General features: G+C 39.6%; 1 protein-coding gene and 1 pseudogene across 8 annotated transcripts in view; both read left to right on the top strand.

Moving 5' to 3' along the window:
* Positions 1-2,442: 2,442 nt before the first annotated feature.
* Positions 2,443-23,127, top strand: part of PIP5K1A (phosphatidylinositol-4-phosphate 5-kinase type 1 alpha) — a 33,815-nt gene continuing 13,130 nt past the window's right edge. For 2 of the 8 annotated variants that reach the window (XM_014560784.2, XM_032464311.1), the window contains exons 1-5: positions 2,611-3,076; positions 11,474-11,512; positions 18,510-18,541; positions 19,903-19,983; positions 22,735-22,865. In XM_014560784.2, coding sequence (XP_014416270.1) covers positions 2,995-3,076; positions 11,474-11,512; positions 18,510-18,541; positions 19,903-19,983; positions 22,735-22,865 — 365 coding nt within the window. In that variant the 5' untranslated portion in view covers positions 2,611-2,994. The other 6 variants (XM_032464312.1, XM_032464316.1, XM_032464315.1 and 3 more) reach the window with 6 other exon arrangements.
* Positions 21,433-21,555, top strand: LOC116658864 (annotated as a pseudogene).

Genomic DNA, 23,127 nt, shown 5'->3' with positions numbered 1-23,127 from the left:
GTAGGTAATTACTATTAACATGGCATTCAAGATCCTTCACATTTTAACCTCTCTTTACTTTCATAGCCTCACCTCCTGCCACATCATCCTATTCTAGCATCATTTCTAACACCCAAGTCTCTTGTCTTGCCTCCATGGTTTTCCTTCTCCTTAAAATCCCTTTCTTTCCTTGTCTACCTGGCAAAATTCCAATTCTGTAGGACAGTGAAGCCTTCTCACACACCCACTCCTCTCTTTCCAGTCACAGCTCCTATACCCATGAAGATCATGCCTCCTAGATTCTCTGGAATAATTCAAATCTCAAGTAGTCTGTGAAATTGTCAAGAATGTGTCAACTTCTCTTTGCATTTTTTATTCTGAAAATATGATTGTCAAACCACAGCACTTGTGCATACTCTATGATGACACTTATTATGTTTTATTCTAATGATTTATGTGTCTGTTTTTCTCATTAGTCTGTGATCTTTTTGAAGGCAGGAATTTTATCTTCATCTGTGTATACCAGGAATTCCCAAAGTACCTAGGACATAGTTGAGGTTAAATATTGTTAATTCGGTGAATGAATGAATTAATGACTAAGTGAATGAATAAGGTACCTATCCTTTTATTTTGCCTCTACATTGATCTTGCCAGGCTGTAGCTACTCCACTTTGACCTTAGGAGCTGTCCTAAGATATGAAGATCACTTTAACAAAGTGCTGTGTGTCTGTCTGTGTATGCACTATTCTCTTCAAGTTTGTATGTGTGACTCTATTTTGAGCGCACCAGATTTCCCCCCTTTTCCAAAGTGTATATTGGTGAACTCTCTTTTCCATTTCCTTGGGGGCCCCAAGCCAGCATGTCCTGCTCTGCCCTTGCTTCCACACCCTGCCACGTCACCCCAGTTCTGCTATGCCAGGAATGTTACTGAGGAAGAGTGGCTCTATGACTCAGAGGCCATCCTAGGAATTGAGAGGGAGTGGGGGCAGAGACAAGGTTTAGGGGGAAAAGATGGGAGACAGCCCTAGCTCCACTTTTTGAATTTTGCTTTCATCCATTTGTATATTCAGGATATATGTATTGAGCACCTACTCTGTGTTATGCACTATTCTAGATGCTTGAGATATAAAAACGGGTAAGATGTAATCTTTGCCCTGAAATGCTCAGTCTTATGAGGGAGACAAACAAGTAAACAAACTGACATAATACAAGGTAGTAGGAGTAACAGTAGCTATTTTCTAGTACATAAAGGAGAAACAAAGACCCCTAAGAAGCTACAAAACAGAGATCTCTCCTTTCAAAAGGGCTAAAATCAAATTCACAGATCAAATCCCAGGGAGAAGATCCCTTTGTTGACCTACCGCCTTGGTGAGTCAGGGCTTTATCGGTCTATTTCCACTTTCAAAATCAGAATCATAAAATACTTCAACGCTATACAATTTCATTGCTATGGAACTGCAAATTGCAATACAACCATTTGAAGTTTGTGTATCTTCAGTACTCAAAGGAAGATGAAGAACCCAGCAGGTGGCAGCAGGGAAACAACTGTTTTCGATCTTGGTGAAGGAGGGATAGAAGGCAGAGGTAAACGGGTGCGGATATTTCCTGGATGTTCAGGTCCTAGGTTCCTTCTCAAAGACCCAGAAGATATCCAGGTAGAGGATAACCAGGCCATCATGGGGGCTGCAAATTCGAGGATCCCCCGCTACATTCCTCTTCATTTATTCATTCCACAAATAATTATTGAGCCCTTACTATGTACAGTTATACCATGGGAGCAGCTGGAGATAGAAGAGTTAAACACAGTACTTGGTCTCTAGAAGCTTACATTCTGTTCAGAGTCACGTCTTCAGATCCCCACCAGTGTTCATAATCTCCGGGGCATTTTGTTAAAACAGAGCAGGGTAAGAACGAAGACTACACTAGAATGGAGAATTTCGCTGTCTCCTTGCCCTTTGGAGCTTAGGTAACTGACGGAGGCTGAGGGCTTGGATCGCAGGAAGATTGTGATATGTTTCTGATCATCTTCCTTGGCCTTTTTTTGACAGTTCATTCGTTCATTATCAAATATTTCCTGAGCTCCGTCACTGTGCTCAGAATTGCGCTTGAGGACAAGTGTAGACCTGTTTCGAATGTTAAAGGAAAACAAGATGTGCACGCACATTAAACTAAATAGTAAACAAAGCAGTAAAGCCGGAAGAATGGTTGATGGCATGTGATGTTTTGTGATATTCAACTCTTTAACGACTCTGACTTGACACCAGCGCTTCTGTCGGGAGTTCTTCCCTGGACTGTGAAATCGAAAGGGCCAGCCCCGCGGAATTTTTTCTGGAGATCAGGCACCGCAAATCAGCCCCTTCAGAGAGCTGAACCTAGATGGACCCATCGAGCCACCGTAGGGACGGTCTACGGTCAGGAGGAGGCGCGCTGTCTTCGACCCTTGGATTCGTTAGGGCGTGAGGGACCCGCATCATGTGACCAATAGCTGCTTCCTGATTGGCTTGACTCCCTTCAGGGCCTCCCTCCCCTCTATTGGGTGGAAAGGGCCGCGGAGAAGGTTAGACGCATGCGCAGTGCCCGGATTTCCCTGGCCGCCCTGAGTGGAGAGGTGGGGTTGGGCGATAAACAGGCTGTGGCTAGGGAGGAGGGGGAGGGGGCGTTCGCTCAGCCAGGACTTCTCACACCCCGTTGTTCTTTTAGGTGTGGTTTCGTCCGGACGCGGGGTTCCGGCAGACGGCTTGAGCTTAGTCTCATGTGAAAGGGGAAAGTAGCTCGCGGAAAGCGGTTAAAGTTGCGGAGCGGGTGCGAGACGGCAGATCACCCCCATGCCAGCCGAATGGTGCGGCCCTGAGTTGGTCTAGGAGCCGGCCCGACGTTTCAGAGGCAGGCCCCGGAGGGGGCAGGAGGGGGCCCGCAGAGCGCGGGTTATGTGAAGAGACGTGGGGAAGATTCGACTCCGAGAAGAAGAGCCCGTTGAAAGGGAGCGAGGCCGCTGAGGGGGAGGGGGCTGCCAAGATGGCGTCGGCCTCCTCTGGGCCGTCGGTGGTGGGGTTTTCATCCGTGGATTCCGGGGTCCCTCCCTGCACCTCGTCTTCAGGTAATCAGGGTGGGGCGTGGTCTGGGGGCGGATGACGCCTGTGCGCTGGGAGGAAGAGCGAGACCCAGGAAGGGCACCTGTAGCTGGGGATGTCCGAGGCGTTGCCGGTAAGGAGAACAGAGGGCTAGGCTTTCTTATAGCAGGGCTTTCTCAGCGGGCAGGGGAGAGTCTGAGGAGAGGATGGATTTGACTAAGAAAAGGGAGGATGTCAACGTTGGTTGTGTTGGAGGAGACCGAGTTGAGGACTTCGAAGAGTAGGGTCAGGAAAGGATGGAGATTGTCGGTGGGGGCAAGAATGAAACAGAATGGGAACCGAAGGGAGAAGATAAAAGAGTGGAGTGAAAGGAGGCCTCATAAGTAGAGCGGAATTACGTAGTGTGAGAGGCAGAATCCAAGCTGATTGTGGGGTTAATGGGATAAAAATGTGGAAGAGAAGCCATGGGACTTAAAAGACCTGGAAACGTTACGGGACGCTTTCGATTGCTGGAGAGTTAGGGAATTGTGGATTTTGTTGGAAGTTGGAGTTATTTGGAGCCGTCTCTTTCCTCAGAGGCTTCCCCAGTGCGTCATTCCTTCTCCCTTCGTGCATTCCCCACTCCCCCACGCACCCTACACATAAACACGCGGGCGGTCGCACAGACACACGTACACATTTTATCAGACATCCTCCTTTGGTGACTCTTATCTCTAGACTGCCCAGCTTTGGGAAGGAATGGGAAAATTTGAAGAGAGTCTGAGGAATGTAGAAAATTAGGGCTGAAAGCCCCTGAAAACAGAGGGAGAAGGTGCAATGATGGAGTCTTGAATTGCGGTAGAGGCTGAGGGAGGTGATGCTGGGAATTAGGCCTGAGAAGGATAGGGTAGGGGTGGCTCTAAGTGCTGTGGGAGAATATTGCATAATAGGAAATGGACTGGAAGAATGCTTAGGCAGAAGATTGGCACTTGGAGAACAGAGCCAGGGAATATAGCTCAAAGTAGTTAGAAACTATTGAAGATTGAGGGAGGGCTGAGAAGCCCACAAGAAAAGCAACAGATTGTGTGTAGGAGGGAAAATGTGTGGTGTTGGGATGTGTGTGTGTGTGGCCGGGGGGAGTCTGAGTCAGACGTTCTAGAGCTTCTGTCAGAAGTGTCTGGTGTTCCACAGTTACTGTTGCCTCTACACTGTGAACAGGACAGGCTGCCAGATGATGGATGCTTTACTTGAGACGCTGACATTTCCTTAGGCCCGGTATTGCATCCTACCCATTTTGAATTGACTAAATAGACGGTTCCACTTTTCCTGCTCCAGCTCAGATGAGCGAATACTTGGTCACAAATATCTTCTTCATAAACTGCAGTTTTATTTATGTACATCTATTTTTAGTTTCCTGAGAGTGATTTTTGCCTTTCCTAAAAAGATTAGAGGGCCAGAACAACTCATGTTGCATTCTAACTGTGAAGAAGGATAAGGTAAAAATGACAGTTTTTAATACAGTACTCCTTAATTTAAAACCTTTTCTCCCCTCCTCCAGTGCAGAAAGAATGGTTGTGTATAGTTCTTAAACTTCTTAACTATCAAATCAGGTGTTAGAAACCAGGTTAATCTTAAAAGCTGTATGTTTATATCCCAAAATTTGATTCAGCCTCTGTCTCATGGAAATATTGGCCAGGTGGACAGATTTAGGGTTAAAAAGAAATATTTCTGTCACATACTGATGTATCTTCCTCCTCTTCAGGTCTCTACTCCTACTTAAGATAGTCCTACCATCTTTTTTAAATGTCACTATTTGATATTTTTAGGTTTTTTCCCCAGATCCTAGGATTAGCAGGTAGTAATTCAGATTTTATAAATTTTTTTCTATTGAAAAACTAGAAAATCAAATATTTGGTTTCAGTGGGCTTTACAGTGCCTTGGTTCTACTACATTCATATGTGAAGTCAAGGTGTAATAATGACTAAGAATAAATAGCTTTAGATTCCTTTTTTTACTTTAATTTCTTACACCCGCCTTCTCTGCTTCTTTGGCAAGTACTATAACAGTTGGACTAATAAATTAAGAAATATTCTCATAAATATTCCTGAAAACATGAAATTATTGTGTGTGGATATGGAGTGTTGACTTTTTGCTGTCTCTGCACATCCACTTAGATTTTGGCTTACTGAATTTAATTTAATAGAGTATTTCATTTCAAGGATATGTTTTTGAAGAGCATAAGATGTTTGATTCTGATGCAATAAAAGCTATAGAGAATGTGTTTTATTTGTGATTGGAGGGGAGTGATGCTCTGGATGGTACTGGGGAATTAACACATTGGCAGGAATAAGGAGTGGTTTATAATTTACTAAATTGTTAAAGGCTAGAAGGCCAGCTTTGTAGAAATTCAAGGTAGGAGAGTGTATGTTTGTGTTTTAATCATCCTGAAACCAACTTACTGTCCTTAGATGTTTAGCTGAATTCACAAGGTTTTCTGGCAGTGTTGAAAGTGGATACAAAATAAGAATATCAGGATTCAGGGACAGATTGACTGATGTTTTAGATAAGCCACTCAAAACCTTTGGAGGCTCAAAATCTTTTGGCATTCAAATTAGGAAGGACAGATAATTTAGAACAATTAGTTGTTCCAAGGCTATATTAAACCCGTCTAGATTATTTAGCCATTAAGCCAGAGCTTGTCTTTTACGCTGCTGAGGAGTGAAATACAGAGGGTAGAACAAACCATATGCTCTAAGAGATATTTGACATCTTTTCCCATAGAGTAATTACCATGTTTGGATTTGAGGGAGGCAGTTATAAATGAATATCAGCTTACAGCGGCCATCAACATGTGCTTGTTCTTAAACTTTGGTTATTAATAAAAGGTACTGCAGTTTGCTGTCAGCTGTTTGGTGTGTAAAGGAAGTTTATCCCTTCTCTTCCTTTCTCCTCTATCTTCATTATTTGGACGGTGGCACCACTTAAAAAAATAAAATCAGCCCTGATAAGGTGTTGACAGTGCAACATCTGTCACACCAGGATACAAAGAGCCTAGTTTCCCTATCTGCAGTTTGACTAGTCCTTCAAGAGTTTGAAATTCAGCCACTGAGTCCCCTTTTTACTACCAGGAAGGGAGTAAAGAGTTTCTGTTTTACAGACTTGATTTTAAGTTAGTAGAGGAGTTAAAAAAGTAAAGTTAAAATGCTAAGGTGTCTATTCTCCCCTGAAATAAGAGCCGTGTGATAAAATCATGTGTGACTCCCCTAAGAAAAAAGTGCTCAAAACCTTAGAACATCATGAACCTGTATGTAGCTCATTTTGCTTCAGACCAAAACATTTCTGTATTTGTCACACTTCACCAGGTGATTTTTATCATGAAAAGTCAGCTCCTTTTCTGACTTATTTTTCTCTTAACTACTAAGGAAAACTCCAGAAGACCCAGGATTGAAGCATTTTTGCTTTGAACCTTTATAGTAGGGTTGGTCTCATCAGTCCTTGATTCTGGTAGCTTTGTTCTTCCCAACAGAGCGCTCTACCAGTAAATTATGCTGTAATTGGATAACTCCATATGGTAGGAATTTTGTTGAGGGCTTTTTGTCTGTGTTCTTTGTCTACAGTGCAAGCCATTTGTAGACTGATCCTTTTCCCTTCACTTCTTCCATACAGTGAAAGGTAAAGCAACTTATACCACTTACTGGAGTGAGAAACTGAAATCTGGAAATGTAAAGATAGCACAGAATGCCATGTAATCAGAATATCACCAGGTACTATTTTGGTTGGTATTTTGTAAGTAGAGATAGGTTTTTCTGTTTGCTTTCTCCACAGAGATTTGACATCACCCCCGCCCCTTTTTTCTTTTGTCCCCTTGGTATATTCTGTCAGAAAACTGACATCAGAATGTCATTGTTTTTGATTAACCATTTATTTCTGCCATGGCTGCTCCAGCCCAGTGTTAATTATAATTATATAGATTTATTAGGTATCCAGCATCTGATATTGATTGGTAAGGTGTACTTACAGGTTAGCTTTGAATATCAAAATACATATTATGTTTTGTTTGTTAATTTCTGTATGTGTTCTGGGTTGATATAAAACTCTTCTGATTAATAGCTTTGCTCAAATATGTGCTAGCTACTGGCTATTATGCATTTTATCAGCCTGTTTTTCTTTGATGATATAATGGAAATCTATAGCCTGTGAAGTGAACAACAGAGGTAGTACCTGGCCAAACTCAGAACTGGGGAGAAGGAAGGGGAGGTTATTTTATCCTTTAAGTGGATGTTTTCTTTCGTAGAATTTTGGGATATTCTTATTCGACGTGAAGAAACCAAAAAGACCGAAGTTGTCAGTTTCTTCTCCCTTTCCTTTTTTCATTGGATGTATCCTCTTGATCAAAGATAAAAGAATACCTCAGGAAGCATGCCACTTTCTGATAACCTGGCAGAGGGAATCTCTTTCTCTGTGTTCGAAATCCCTGGGCCACCATTCAGTCTCAAAGGCAGAGAGTGTTTTGACTGATGGTGTTTCCTGGAGGAAACCCCTTCCTAGCTCATTTCCCCTATAGCACTTCACTTCTCCACCCTTTCCTATCAAAAGAGAGCATTGTTTAGTTTGTACATATGTGTTGATTCTGTTTTGTTCCTGTCTCCTGTATGATCTGTTTTTTTTCATTGTTTCCTGTTTGTAGTGGACTTTTTTCTCAACTGCTCCATCTTTTTAAACTTGGTCACCAATTATTTTTTTCTCTTTCTGTTTATTTGTAATGGCTGTATACATTGAGTATTAATTTTTAATCTGATTCCCAAAAAGGCCCCTTATTGTTGGAGTCTGAAGAATACTATCAAAAAGAGAGAGAAGGGCAGATTCCTTGAAGGGAGTTCAGTATATCTTGTTTGCCTTGTATACTAAACTGAGCAATATGTAATTCGCTCAGAATAAGTACTGTCCCAAAGGATCAGTAATGTTGAGGGAGAGTAGGCAAAGGGAAGTTGAGGGGAGAGAATGGAAAGAGGTTTTTTTAGGATATATAAATAGCTTAGAGTATATTAGCTTTCCTGTGCACAGTGTTGGTAAACATCCCTGGCAAACTTCAAGTTCTCACTGACGAGAACCAGTATGCAAGGGGTAGCAGAGAAGTAACTCTGTATCTCTGATTTTCTTGCATAAGGATCTGGGGGGGTAATTGAAATGCATTGTTGGGACAGTTAATGTTCATTATGATATCATTAGACTTTCTCTGTTGAAATATGTACATTCCAATTCAGCAATATTCACTGCTTTTTCAAGATATCTAGAGCCACACTTGTAAATAAAATTCAGAGGTGGTTATCTGCCAGAAATCTCAAATGCTTCTTGGCCATGGGTTGGCTTATCCAGGAGATTGGAGTCTTTTAAGAAGGACTCAGAATTTTTTCATAAATTTCAACCAAAATTTTAGTGCCAAGAGATAACATATTTTAGACCTGAGAATGATGAAATTTGCCTTATAGAACTAGAAGCAAAAGTTTATCACTGGAGGGAAATACAGAGATATTTTAATTTAACTCTCTCATTTTCCAGATTAGGAAACTGAGGTTCAGATACATTGTTAATACCGGTAAAGACTTTGTGTGAAGTCTGTATGTTACCAAGGTGAGTCAGTAAATTTGTGGTTCATTCCTTACTACTTAAGGTGGCCCTTAGCTGAGGTGACCCCAGGACTGGTAGATCAGACTGCTTTTGAGCTTTTGTTTCTAAGAGTGTTCTTGCCTTTATGACTTTTTCAAGAAAAATCCTTAGGAAAAATTGACACCTGCTAGGAAATAAAATTTAGCTTTTCTGTGAAATGCGGTTTGGTTTTCTTAACTGGCTTGGTTTAGTTCTTATTGAGGGTATAGTAATGGTACTTTTTTTTTTTTTTAACACTGTCTCTTAGAGGTAAACAGTACTTCTCAGGAGGCAGGCTGACATTTCAGACATATTTCTATGTATTTTCATTTTGATAAAGTATTATGCCTCTCACATGCAGAGGTGTAATTAAAATGGCTTTCAGCATTTCAAGTTAAAGAGGACCAGAAAGATTGTTTGAGATAGTCCAGCGAGCAACTGGACTGATGACATTTTTGTTTTGTTTTTTTTGCAAGTTTCTGCTTTTGATTTTTTTTTTCTTTTAAAATCTCTGACTCTCAGTATTATCAACCAAAAGGGTCCCTAATTAGCATTTTGCTTCCAAAAAGTCTGCTTGTCTCTTTGTGCTTTATATGGGAATTGTTGACACATTTATGCAGTAGTATTGGTAGCTCATTGAGCTGAATCTCTGCGATTGCTCCTCTATGACCTGTTCAGGCGGAACTCCAGTTGTCTGAGGAATGCATGTCTGGCTAGCCTCTGGCGTCCCCAAATTATATGTGTACTTCAAACGTGGAAGTCAGTCACACACTGCCTCTTAGTTTCTCATCTGGTAGATGATGTCATCTCATCTCTGACGGAAATGCTTCTGCTCTGAAAGCACAGGGAGAGGCTCTGGTATTAAGGCCAACTCTGTTTTGTTCCACACACTGAGTTGTGGTGGAGGGGGAGAGGAGAGGGACAGCTCTCTCGTTGGAGCTATTTACTGTCTGAGAGTATCTTTGTTTCAATTATCTCCTCTTTTAAAGTCAACACAGCTCTGAAGTTTGCCTTTTCTCACATTTCTCAGAATTACATTGATTTTTTTCTCCCTCTGCATTTTCTCCTTCCCAATAGTGAATCTTAGTCTACAGTGCTTTAGTAGTAGCATACAAACTTAAGGAGAGTCACAGCGATGTTTTGCCAAGTGACTGGAAACCAGCTCCTTCAGTACCTTTTCCATCACAAACACAGTTTAGGGTGGGGTCAAGGACCAAAATGGAGTGCTTCCTTAAGACTAGTACAGAGTTACTCAGAAAAATTTTGCGTGACATGGTATGATGATTCAACTTCGTATTTTAGCAAGAATTGATTGGGTTGTTTTCACTTTGGCACTTGACTTGGGTGGTTCAGCTGTTTTGAAATTACCTTAGTAACATTAAAGGTTTCTTGGCTTATTTGCATAGTTTAGAGGCTAGCTCTTTTATATTTTTCAAGTATCCAGGAGATATGCTGAAATTAGAGATCTCTGTTTTATAGGAGAACATTGATATTCTGAAAGATACAAAAGATAAACGTCTTCAGAGAGAACCTCTTATCATATGTGCTGATGTAGGCTTGTTTCAGGTTGTATAGACATTTCAAAGTAATAATTAATAGAGAAAGAGAATGAGTGTATAGGAGTCATACTTATTTGTAGCTTGAAGTTGTCAGCAGCTTTCTAGGTATCTTTTCACATTTTTCCTTCTGGTCTGTCTCTGCAACAACATAATATGATTGTAATGAGCTTGAGTTAATGTGTGAGGAGGGGAGTGCTGGTGGTCTGTATGTGTGGGGCTGTTGAGTAGTAGTTTACTAGGAAAAATGGGTTGTAAAACAGAATGACAGTAAAGCCATCCCTGTATATCTCTTTTCTTTAGTTGTTAAATTATGTGGATAATTATTTGTTATAGAAAATTTATGTACATAAGGAAAAATGGAAATTTAAAGTTACAAAATCAACCTAATCCCACTACCCAATATAGTCATATTTTAACATTTAGGTACATAATTTTTGGACCTTTTCTATGTGTATATACATGTTACTTTATAGATAAAAGTGTTTTACGAAAGTATTATGCTATATAATTTTTCACCTTTTTCCACTACTCAACAGTTTATTGTGACATTGTGGCCATACATACACATAAAATATGGTTATATACTATTCTATTTTATGACTGCACCATGATTTGTATAACCTATTCATCTAGATTCTTTCCAATTATATCTATCCAATTATTGTTATTATATATAATACTGCAATGAATATCTTTGTATATATGTCTATGTCCACTTGACTAATTATTTACTTAGGATGAATTCCCACTTTTGGGACAAATGGTACATACTTAATTTTAAAGCTTTTTGCTAGATATTGCCGAATTGCCTTCAGGAGTGAAAGACCCTCAAATAAAATGTACACACATTCTTTTTTAAAAGGATAGAAGCCTGTGTCCAAAGGAGCTTTGTACCTTAGAATTTTTTTGCCAATTTGAAGTTACTCCAGAGTGAAATTATTTGGGTTACAAGTTTTGTGATCACTTCTGAAATTTTTCTGCCAGAGCTTCTCCTTCTCTCTCTCTCTTTTTTTTTTTTTTTTTTTTTTTGCTTTTTGGTTTGTTTTGGGTTTTTTTGACATTTACCTAGTAGAACTGCAGAAAATCATCTCACATTTCATAGTATGGTGCTGGGGATCAGGACAGATCCTATTCATAACTTTAAATTTAAGAGTTGTTTTTTTTTTCAATATGCTTATTCTACTGTAAGCAAATAGAACCCCAGAAGTAAGTGATAACTTTCTGTTTTTCCTCATTTAGGTTTCAACTTTCTGTGCTGTGGGGTCAACCGTAAGAGAGGTAGATCTGATGTGTATCTGTGCTGAAGAAGCATGAGCTCCTCGCAGTTACTAGCAGCCAACTCCTCTTCCCCATAACAACTGCAGACTTTTTAAAGTAGTAGTACATGGTCTTCTGAGAAGGCTGTGGTTGTTTTGCAAGCATTATTTGACTTTAGCTCCCATTTCCCTCTACCCTCTTCAAAAAAGTTGCTATCTTAACATAGAAACTTATTTTATCACAGATCCACAGTATGAAATGAATCAGATTACTATCTTTTGTTTTTCCCATAACTCCGTTTCCTTTTGCTTCAGTAAATTGAGTCTCAACTCTTTTTTTTTCTTTCTGTTGCACCTCTCATTTCCCCTGACCTGTCCCATCCTGTAGATGGTGTTTCATAATTCACAATGATAATGATAATTGCTAGTATTTGTAGAGCATATATTACATGTTAGGTGCTATATACCTGGCTGGTTTCTTATAACAACCCTGTGAGGTACTTGTTACTATATCTCCATTTTATAGATGAGGTAACCAAGGCCTAGAGAGTTTTAACCAACTTGCCCAAGATTACCTAGCTAGAAAACGATTGATCTAGTATTCAAACCTAGCCAACCTAGGTGTTATGATTTCAGAGCCCACATCCCTACCCACTATGCCTTATTGCTCTCTCACTAATCTGAAAGTCTGCGTGTGAACTAACTTGACTTTAAACCAGATTAAATATTTGTTGTTGAATGTGTACTGATTGAACTAGGAGTCCTTGGTGAAGGAAAAAAACAGTGCAGAAGGGAATTTCCCCTTCTGACCTTAGGTCTCCTAAAAAAGCAACAGAATTCTGAGCTCATCCATGCATATGTGGAGTTATTGATCATTCTTTCAGAAAATATTTTAGAAGTTAATGTGGATTTAGACCAAGGATTGGTAACTGATTCTGCAGTCAATTCCGAGGTCCCAAAAACAAAACAAAAGAGTGTCTATCAGATGCCCTTTTTTGGTCCATTGCAAATTCAGTAATCATAATCCTTATGCTTTTAATCAGAGCAAGTCATGGTCCCACTTAACCAGAAAGAAAACTCTAATATGAGGTGAATGGAGCTCTAGTTTTTCTCTCTGTTAAAATTGTTCATGTCTTACTACAAAGACAAAAAGATACTTTCAACTGCTAGAGAGGACCTTAAAATCTGTGAAACTGCTTTTTCAAGTTTAGACTTGAAAGACAGCTTCTGCTCCTCTAGAACTGGCATTGTCTAGTTTAGAACAAGGATAATCTCAGTAAAAGAAAGGAAAGGTACTTTCCTACTGTTTTTGCCAGGGACATTGATGACTTGCCAAAGAAACAATCGCATTATTGTTAATTTTATTTTATTTTATTTTATTGAGAGAAACTGATGGAGGAAGACTCTGAAAATGGAAGGGAAAGGAGTATCTCAAGGGAAGGAAATACGTGTTCATGTTGTCCATTAGCAGTTCTGAGATTTAGTTAGTTTGTAAAAACATTTTAGTTCCCTTGGTGCTTTCTTGTCCCACCTAGACTCTAAGTGGTCAGGATATTGAAAACAAGATGGTTTAGAAGAACGAGAATTGAATTGAGAGTTAGGAATGTGGATTCCAATTCTGGGTCTGTCGCTGCCTTTGCTCTGTGATTTTGAGCATATCCCTTAGGCTCTTGTGCTTTTACTTACAAGTAAGAGGATTAGACTAAAAATCTCAAAGGCCCTTGCTGAATGATTTTTTTCATAACATAAATGGTTGTTGATTTTTTTTTTTTAAGCTTGGAAATGGGCAGGTAGCTTCATTTGTGTCTGAAGGAGCTAAGTTCTCAACTTTTTCTATTTAAAAGTCAACTTTTGTTAATGTCTATAGATTTCAGCCAGACTGAGCCTGCCCTGGCCAGAAAAAATTTTTTTTCCTAAGTGAGTACACCCTTGCTCTTCCACGTCTTTTACATTTCCTTCTTTCTGCAGAGGAACTAGGGCTTGAAATCACCACGATTGGCTCTTTATCTGAACCATTATTTTTCTGGTGCAGCCTGTTTGTCATGACTTCATTTTTTGCTTCCAATAGAGCAACATTAGCTAGTTATTTAGAATGCTTACTGGTCCAGGGCCTATTAATAAGTAGGAGTTACACAGTCATGAGGGAAACAAACTACTTCATCCTTAATGCTTACTTTTACCAGAGGAAACCTCTCAGAAAGAAGCCAGCTCAGATGAAGAAGCTTGACTATCCAGACTTGCTTCTTTTCCTTCTAAACTTCTAATTATAAAATTTTTCAGTATACACAAAGTAGAGAGAATAGTATAATGAACCTCCAAGTACCCATCAGCTAGCTTCAACAGCAACATTTTGCCAGTCCTGTCGCATCTGTTCTCCATTGCCCCACCTCCACCCCCTGGACTATTTTAAAGTGAACCCACTCTTCATGTGATTTTAGCCATAAATATTTCAGGATGCCTTTCTATAGAGAAGGATTTTATTTTAGAGAAGAAAGGGAGGGAGTTGTAACATAACCACAGTGACATTGTCCTATCTACAAATCAATAAGAGTTATTAATTTCTCCTCTCAAGGCTCCTGTCTCAGAGATACTTTAAAAAAATTTTTTTTTCCTAATCAGTATCCAAAGAAGTTTCACACATAACTGTTGGCTTTGTCTCTTAAGTCTTCCAAACAGTTCCCATACCCTGTAGTACTATTTTGAGAGCCTAATGAGATATGCTTGTAAAACTTTTCAAGTGCTATACACATATAAATTGTTTGGTCAGTGAAGAGAAATAACCTTTCTAAAAACATCAGCATTTCAGTTTAGTCTTATAGGTAGCGTTAAGGAGTAATAAGAGAATGTGAAGATGTGCAAGTCATGGAGAAAAAAGTAGAAATATTGTAATCTTCTCCAGGTCACAGACGTATAACTCTCTATCCATAGTGCCTAGCATAATTCTTGGCATATAACAGACGATCAATAAATATTTGTTGAATAAATGAAGGCGGTGTGGAGCAAAAATAATTCAGCATTGAACTGGTGCTGAGATGTGTTAAAATTGAACCAATGAGGGGAAGCTGGTTTAGGACTTTTCCTATGGCACTTATAGCCAAGCTGTCAGCCTCTATACCTACCTTTAGGTAGTGTGCTGTCCTCTCTTGCACGTGCCACATTTCCTAGTGTGGACCGATGGTAATGTAGGCATTTAAATGATAATCCTTCTGAGTTTTAGCTAAGATGGGGAGAAACAGCTCCCACATTCCTCAGGAGAAAGGTTTTTCCCTGAGGAAGAGTAAATTTAACATTGAAATCCTGCCCTGTACTCAGTTTCCCTGCCTAAAAAAGAGGATGATATATTTGGATCGTGGATATGGATTATAAGATGATAGTATAGTATCAGAGAGTGTTTTTCACACAGATGCTAGAAACCTTTCTGTTGAATAATATTCTAGTCTTATCCATAGGGATGAATCTCATTCTCCTAAAACATGGGCTGGCAGGCATTACTAAGCTGGATGTTGCCATGTTAAGTTGATCTGTCTTTCTCCCTGCCCCCCCCCCCCATTTCTCCTCCTCTTCCATTTCTACTCCTCTTCCTTCTGAAGAGAAAGCTTGATTGTGAGGTGAACAGGTACGGGTGCTAGTGACTCTTCAGTCTCAGGGTGTGGTTTCTCATTGGCAGAGCTTAAGCCTTAGCAGGTGGTACGTGGTTCCCTGAAATGTTCGCTCTGCTCTTCATTGGGTTTCTGGACCAAGCTGGGTGTTAACAGTAACATTGATCAAATTCTCTAGATATTTTTCTCTTCCCTTTTATTCTTCTTTGGTAGGTTAGAGCTGTGGTCTGTGCCCTGGGGGCAAAACTTCAGACAAGGAAGAGAGTTGAGTCTTGGGTCCTGATTCTCCTCCCTGTGTTACTTGCTCTGATTATTGTTACGTAGACCCCAGCACTCTTAACTGCTTCAGCTGTAGTGTTCTTGGGATGAATCCAAGCTTTGCAGTTGCAGATAGCTAAGCAGTTGGCACAATATTCCACTGAGTGAAGTCCTCCCACCTTCATGCTGGGTACTTTGCAAGATTATAGCAGCCCTAGAGCTACATGTTTGTGTGATAAAACTAGGAAAGGTAGCAAAGTAGAACTTTTTAGGGAGTAAGAAAAGCCTCAGACCTACTCTCTGCTTTGAAATCACTTACCTGCTTTTTTTCCTCCGTTGTTTACTTTGTCCAGTGACTCCTTCCTTGCATGCAGAGGAGGTTATTTTCTAGAATAGACTGTCAGCCTAGGACTGGACTTGGCTCTTGGTTCTACCAGTTCCCTCCAGACCCCTTCCCCTGGGACAGAAAAGGAAGAGATAAGCCGAGCACTGACCAAGGAGTCCAGAATCAATGTTGTCTTCTCAACTGAAAGCATATCGATTTCCTCACTGAGAATCACTGATTGTGTAGTTGTGTGTGCACTTGCACAGGGGATGTTGGGAGAAAGAAGAGTCTGAGGGTTTTAGGAGGAGACAAGAATTTTGAGATGCTAATTAGGATTTCATGAAGGTCTAGTTATTGAACATTAAATCTTCCTGTGGGCCCAACTTTGCTCTTGCATTAGAAATCACATATAACAACATATTTGTATAGCATGTCACACACAGTTCATGAAGTACTTTGGTTTAGTTTATCTCATCTAGTCTTTGCAGAAACTTCCTAATATAGGTTCCTCGTTTTTTAGTTAAGTATAGAGAACAGTTTGCCTGGTGTAACAGGGATTTGAACCCAGGTCTTCTGATTTTTAAATAGCTCAGAATGTTGACTGTCAGCTAAAAGGTTCTAAGATAAAAGTTTGACTAATTTTTTTGTTAGTGGAAACCTTAAATTTTACAGTAAGTCGGTAGCAGTTTTAATCATAAACCTGAGTCATCCTGGCTTATTCCTTGGAAACGTTAGCTTAGGGTTCCAGTCCTAAAATACACGCTTTCACCTGTCTGAAGTCAGCATGACTGAAGATGAAGCATCCTGCAAAACGCATGGATTATTGGACTCTGCTTTTTCCCTAATTTTCTGGGTCATTTTATGTAGCACATCTTAACAGCTAGATGACATTTCCCTTGCCTCCTTTTTTGGGAAGAGGAGTGAAAACCATCTGTTCCCCATAATTTTGCTGCTCAGACTCATGAGGGGGAAGGAAATTTTGCTGCTCTGCTTGTTGATACCAGAAATGCTTAGTCTGTGGCCTTTGTACTATTAAGGGCTATCAGATTCTCTCCTCTGAGCCCAGCTATATTCTGAAATTCTCAGGGCCCTTGATCATTGGTCTTAAACAATCATAATTAGAGCTTTACCTGATTGTCTTTAATCCTATCTTGTCTGTGTTGCATTACATTAATCCTTATACATGGACTGGAACTGTGGTCTTCCCACTCAAGTATTATATTATTGAAGATTCATCCCATTCGACCACTTCTTTTTAATTTTCTTTAACATGGCTAATCTTTATTCCCTTTGACTTCTTTAGAACTAGATCAAAGTAATGTATCAGTAGTCTTTGAAGAAAAAAGGCCAACATTCTCCAATATGAAGGGGAGAAAGTTCTGTCTCCCTGAGTAATTGTGATCATGTGTCTCCAGTGTGATCATTGATGAAGGTTACAGGATGGCAGACCCTTAAGAACTGATTTAACCGTTCAGTATTTTTTCTATAGATAATGGTCTTTTAGTCACTTTCTAAACATGCTTATTCTTGAAATTTTTCCTAAATTTAAACTGATAAAAGTCATAAATAATATTTATGAGATTTAACTACACACTTACACATCTGCACTGATTAAATATTTAGCAAGTCAAAGTTACTTTGGTAAGTAAGTAAATTCCAGCAAATTCCTGTTGCATTTACAGCAGAAATCTAGATGAGGATGTAGGGACATAGAGCCAGTTTCTGCCTGCACCCAGTGATGTGTCATTATTTTGACATTGCATCTTCCAGTTCTTAGCCTCCACATCTCCAAGACCAACTCTTTTTTTTTAATTGAAGTATAGTTGATTACAGTATTACATTAATTTTAGGTGTACAACATAGTGATTAAATATTTTTATAGCTTATACTCCCATTTAAAGTTAATATACAATAATGGCTACATTTCCCTGTGCTGTACGACATATCCTTGGTGCTTATTTATTTTATACATAGTAGTTTGTGTCTCTTAATTCCCCACCCCTATCTTGCCCCTCCTCCTTTTTCTCTCCCACTGGTAACCACTAGTTCTCTATATCTGTAAGTCTGTTTCTGTTTTGTTACATACATTTATTTCTTTTATTTTTTAGGTTCCACATACAAGTAATAGAATATTTGTCTTTCTCTGACTTACTTCACTAGGCGTAATACCCTCTAGTTCCATCCACGTTGTTGCAAATGGCAGAATTTTATTCTTTTTTATGGCTGAGTAATATTTTATTTATGTGTACACACACACACACACACACATACACACATCACATCACATCACATCTTCTTTATCCATTCGTCTCTTGATGAACATTTGGGTTGCTTCGATATCTTGGCTATCATAAATAAAGTTTCCATAGACCAACTCTTTACCTTTTTTCTGAAGTAATTAATAGAGGAGAAAAGCACCATAGATATGCTCTAAAAGTTCTTACCCTTTTAGCTCTACAGGAGAAATGATTAATCAAGCCCCAGACTGTCCAGTGAGTCTTAGGTATCTCTTATGCCCTTTCTCTTTCAGCCATGGTATCAAATGAGACCCTCTGGCTCTGATGGTTAAATGTATCAAGAACAGATACATTTCCTAGAGAAAATATGAACACTTCTGTAAGAAAAAAGGACTATAACAAGAACGGAATAAGGACTCTGTGAGTGAGAAGGGACATTTAAAATCCCTATCCTAAAGGATATGGTATCACTTGAGCAAGAGGCAGGAGCTCATTGTCAGGTTCAGTGCAACTCAAATCCTGATTGTCTCAGTGTGCTTGATAGAGATTGTGTGAGTATGTGTACACACTTACGGTTGTGTTTGCTTTTTTTTTTAACAGGGTCTGGAATCAAGAGACCCATGGCATCTGAGGTGAGTTTCACACTGATACAGTGATTCTAAAATTTTAATTCTGGGATAGGATACCTGTTTATGACATCTTTGTTTTCCCCCTGCTTGGGCCTTGGAATCTAGATAGGGTTCTCACATCTCTTTGGTAGGCTAGTAATTATACAACTCTACTTTTATCACAGTTTATTATGAATATTAATAATAGCTCAGATTGATTGAGCATCTTTAATGTATCTAAGTGCCTTTTGTAGGTATTCTTACTTAATCTTTCAAACAGCCCCTATGAGGGTAGGTACCATCGTCATTCATGTTGAACAGATGAAGAAAGTGAGGATTAGAGGTTCTGTAGCTTGCCCAAGGTCTCAGAATGAATACGTGGCGTTAAGGCTGGACTTCAGACCCAGTCTGACGCAGAAGCTCACTCCCTTGTTTTGCTGTTAATGCCTCCAGTGCATTGCTTCATGGGTAATATGGTGAACTTCTTTTAACCATACTGACGCTGTTGATTTCCTAAGTTTTTCTTTGTTGTTCAGGTTATATACTGACAGTTTTCCGGCACTCAGGACCTTAGCAAAAAGAGCAGAACTTAAGTATCAAGCCCTAAGATCGTGACATCCTATTTCTAATAGTTTTTTTGCCTTCTGGCTTATTAAATTAATGAGTATTGACACCACGAAGAATCCTTTCATGTCTGTCGTGCTGGTGTCTTGGCTGTGGAGACTAGCCTTCCAGGTTCTGCCCCATTGGTTTTACTCCTTCTGTTTTTCAGAGGCTGTCATGTGAGTAGAAAACAAAGCCACATCACATTCTCAGGAATCTCTTCAAGTCAGTGAGACCCCTATCTTAGAGGATTCATCTTATTACCTCAGCCTTTTCGTATCTGGGCTCACAGTACTTGCATTTGCCAGTGGCTCAGTCATTTCTGCTGGTGCATTCAGTTTGAGCAGATAGTGTTCATGTTGCATTGAAGGTTAGAGGGCTAGTAGTCTCTAAAAAGAACCTGGGTCTGCCGCGCTTTACTTCTGTCTTGCTTTTGTAAACTGAGGGGCTGTCCTTTTTTCTGGGGCTGCTGTTTCCTACTTCCCCTGTTTCTACTTTTCTCTAATAATACTCATTTTTATTTTCCATGTCATATTTCTGAGGACCAAAGGTGAAATGTGTCCTTTGGAGTTTTCTTCTGTGTCTTTTAGCCAGTTGATTCATTGGGAAGTAACACCATATAGCTGTGTTTGCAGAGGGTGGATCTTCGGAAGATTTTATAAAATGTTCTTAACCTAAAAAGGATGTGTTGAGTGTTTTGTTTTATTTTGATGTACCATTAAGTAAGCTGTTTGATGTGTTAATGGGAATCATATACTAATCTTGACTCTTCTGTTTTCTAGGTGCCTTATGCCTCTGGCATGACCATGAAGAAAATAGGCCACCGAGGTGTTGATTCCTCGGGAGAGACAACATATAAAAAGGTGTGTTTGGGTGGAACCCTACCCTCTAACTCCAGAAAGGAGTTCTGTCCCTTTGATATTTTTCTCCACATTCTATCCCATTTCTTGGTATCTTAAACTGTTGCCATCGTGCAACTTGAAGTTTAGAATTTGCTTCACAAAGGGTGAATTATCTCCCATCTGTACGTGTGTTTACATGGGAATGTTCTTAATGGACAAATCTGGTGTTGGATGCTGTTTCACTGATCTGAAGAAACTGTGTTTCCTTGTTAGGTATAAACATGTAACAAGCCTCCAAGGCCATTCTTACCTAGCTTTAGGGAACCATGACTCTTGAAGTTTTTCTGTCTTTGTCTGGGGCTGGATGTATGTACATAAAGTGAAGGCTGGATCCCATTCAGCCTGGTGATACAGAGATAGACAACAGCTGAAGTGTTTTTCTTTATTTCTTCTTTGTGTATGTTTTGGCTTTTGGCTTTTTTTTAAGATTGTAATTTCAGTTGGTGAATAGGACTTAGAACACCTGATTTTGAGCTATAGATACCGAATGGATTGGAAAGATAGTAGTAGTAATAGCCAAGAAGAGAAAACTGAACTGGTGAAGGGAAAGCAGGAGAGAAGCATCCTTGGGTGATCTGATTCTTCAGTTCTGGACTAATTTGGAGATGCTTAGGTTTCCCAGGGGACAGCATTCAGCCTTTTATTTGGCATCTGTACCTTGCTTGGCCCACGTAAATTTTTCTTGTGTCTGTTCTCTGCCTTTATTGCATTATCTTGAGTAATAGAAGTGGACTGACTCAATTCGCAGTCAGGGACCTGACTCTTCCCGGGAATGGGCTCTGAGGCCCATGTCAATTCGACAGACATTTATTGAGTTCTTTTTATGTGCTAAACGTTGAAACAAACAAACAAAAACAGATGAGTTTCTAATCTATTTGGAAAGGTAATCACTTAAAAAATATTTATAATTTTAATGCCCAATTAAATTGTAAGTAGAAATACAAGTAATATCCAGTGAGGGTTGGAGTAAAGGAAATCACTTAGAGCAAAACTGTGCAATAGAACTTTCTACTGTGTTTGAAATGTGCTATATCTGTGTTATCCAGTGTGGTAGCCACTAACCATACCTGACTATGGCTAGTAAGACTGAAGAAGTGTATTTTAAATTAAATTAAAAAAACATTTTTAATGGAGGTACTGGGGATTGAACCCATGACCTCGTGAATGCAAAGCATGTACTATACCACTGAGCTATCCTTATTCCCCAATTTAATTTTGATTAACTTAAAATTAAATAGCCAAATGTGACTAGTAGCTACTATATTGAACAGCACGGATCCAGCTAATATGACATTTTTCCATGATATTGGAACCTTGGATTGTAAGAGTAGGGCTTTTATATTTTTGTTTTAACCGTAGTATGATAATTTTAAATCTAAATACTTCTCTCAGAAATAATTTGAGCCTTTCAGGCTTTCTTCTTCAGTTAGAAATTTTTTTTCTCTCTGTTTACAACACACCCAACAGGAATCTAGCTTCATTGTGACAAGGCACAAAATTTAGGGCCTTCCTATGAACATACACCCTACACGTGTCCCCCTGCACCTCCATTCCACATGGCTATTGGGCAGAACCAGTAGGACAGGGCTCAATGTTGGAAGAAAAGCCACAGTATTTAGTGGGGGAATTTTCTACTTAGAGCCTGTCTGGTCCATGCATGGGTCTGCCATGAGTCCTGTTATAGACATGAAGGCTTTGAACCTCTCTTCAAGGGAAAAAAGAGATTCCATATGCCATTCTGGAGTAGTGAAGTTTTTTAGAGGAGTCAAAATACTCTGTATGACATTATAACGATAGATATCTGTCATTGAACTTTTGTCCAAACTAAAGTGAACTGTGGACCTTGGTGATTATGATTTGTCAAAGTACGTTCATTCTTAGTTAAAAAAAAGAAAAAGTACCACTCTGGTAAATGAAAATAACAACTATATATATGTATGGAGAGGAAGTATATGGGAAATTTCCGTACCTTCCTGTCAATTTTGTTGTAAACCTAAAACTGCTCAAAAAAACCCCAAAAACCACACACACACACAAGTCTTAAAAACAAGAAAACTCAGGGTAGACATTTTGGGCAAAACTTTGATTTCAGTTATATACATATGTATGTGTGTGTTTGTTGGATTGTGATGTAAAATGTATTTCTTAGGTCAAAAAGTTTGCAAGCCACTGTAGTTAAGTTATACTGGCAAATAAAAGCAAAAATTAACCTTCAAAAAAAAAAATAGAAAAAAGGAACTTTTTTGCCACCCTGTTGTCCTTGGAACACCATTCAGGCCCTGCCTTAGAGGAGTGAAGCTTCAGTAGCCATAGGAACATCAGTTAATTTTAGTTACATTCTATATCAGATGAATAAAATGTTTGGAGGGCCCCAGATACTCTAGGGGCAGTAACCCTTGGAGTGAGACCTAAGATTATTCTGTTAATACAATGTATCTTCCAAATATAGATAGGGTTAGGAGGGAACTCCTGCCTAGCCAGGGCTGGCTCAGACAGTCCCACCTTGGCTGGCTACTGTGTATCTTCATGCCCTTGTATTCTTTGCAGGCCTAACTGCCATGTGAAGCATTGAGATGGCGAGACTGGATCACCCCAGTTCAGTCTGAACTACTAGGAGAGCATTTGCTTTCCCGGGCTCCTGGTTCTTTTCTCCTGAGTTTTTATTGCTGTGATCAGATTTAATAATAGAAACTTGTTTCTCTGGTTTCTCAGACAACCTCATCAGCCCTAAAAGGTGCCATCCAGTTAGGCATTACTCACACTGTGGGGAGCCTGAGTACCAAACCAGAGCGGGATGTCCTCATGCAAGACTTCTATGTGGTAGAGAGTATCTTCTTTCCAAGGTAAGAGGTTAATGTTCAGGGGAATGTCCTGGGAAAATGAGGCTTTTTCATATCAACATCAGGGCCTTTTAGGGGTTCATGTCTAATTAAGGCATGCATCTAGTCCTAAACCTGATTTTAATCAGGGTGATGTGGGACTGCAGAATTTGGAGAGCAGATGCTGTCCTTTGGATGCTTCCATGAGCCTCTGGCCTGTGGACTGAGCCCTAAAAAACAATTCAATGCATTAAGTAGCAGGTAATATGATTCACTGTGCCCGTGT

This window comes from Camelus ferus, chromosome 21 (genome assembly GCF_009834535.1).
Source record: "Camelus ferus isolate YT-003-E chromosome 21, BCGSAC_Cfer_1.0, whole genome shotgun sequence".
Taxonomy (NCBI): Eukaryota; Metazoa; Chordata; class Mammalia; order Artiodactyla; family Camelidae; genus Camelus; species Camelus ferus.
This window is presented reverse-complemented; position numbering and strand designations above follow the sequence as displayed.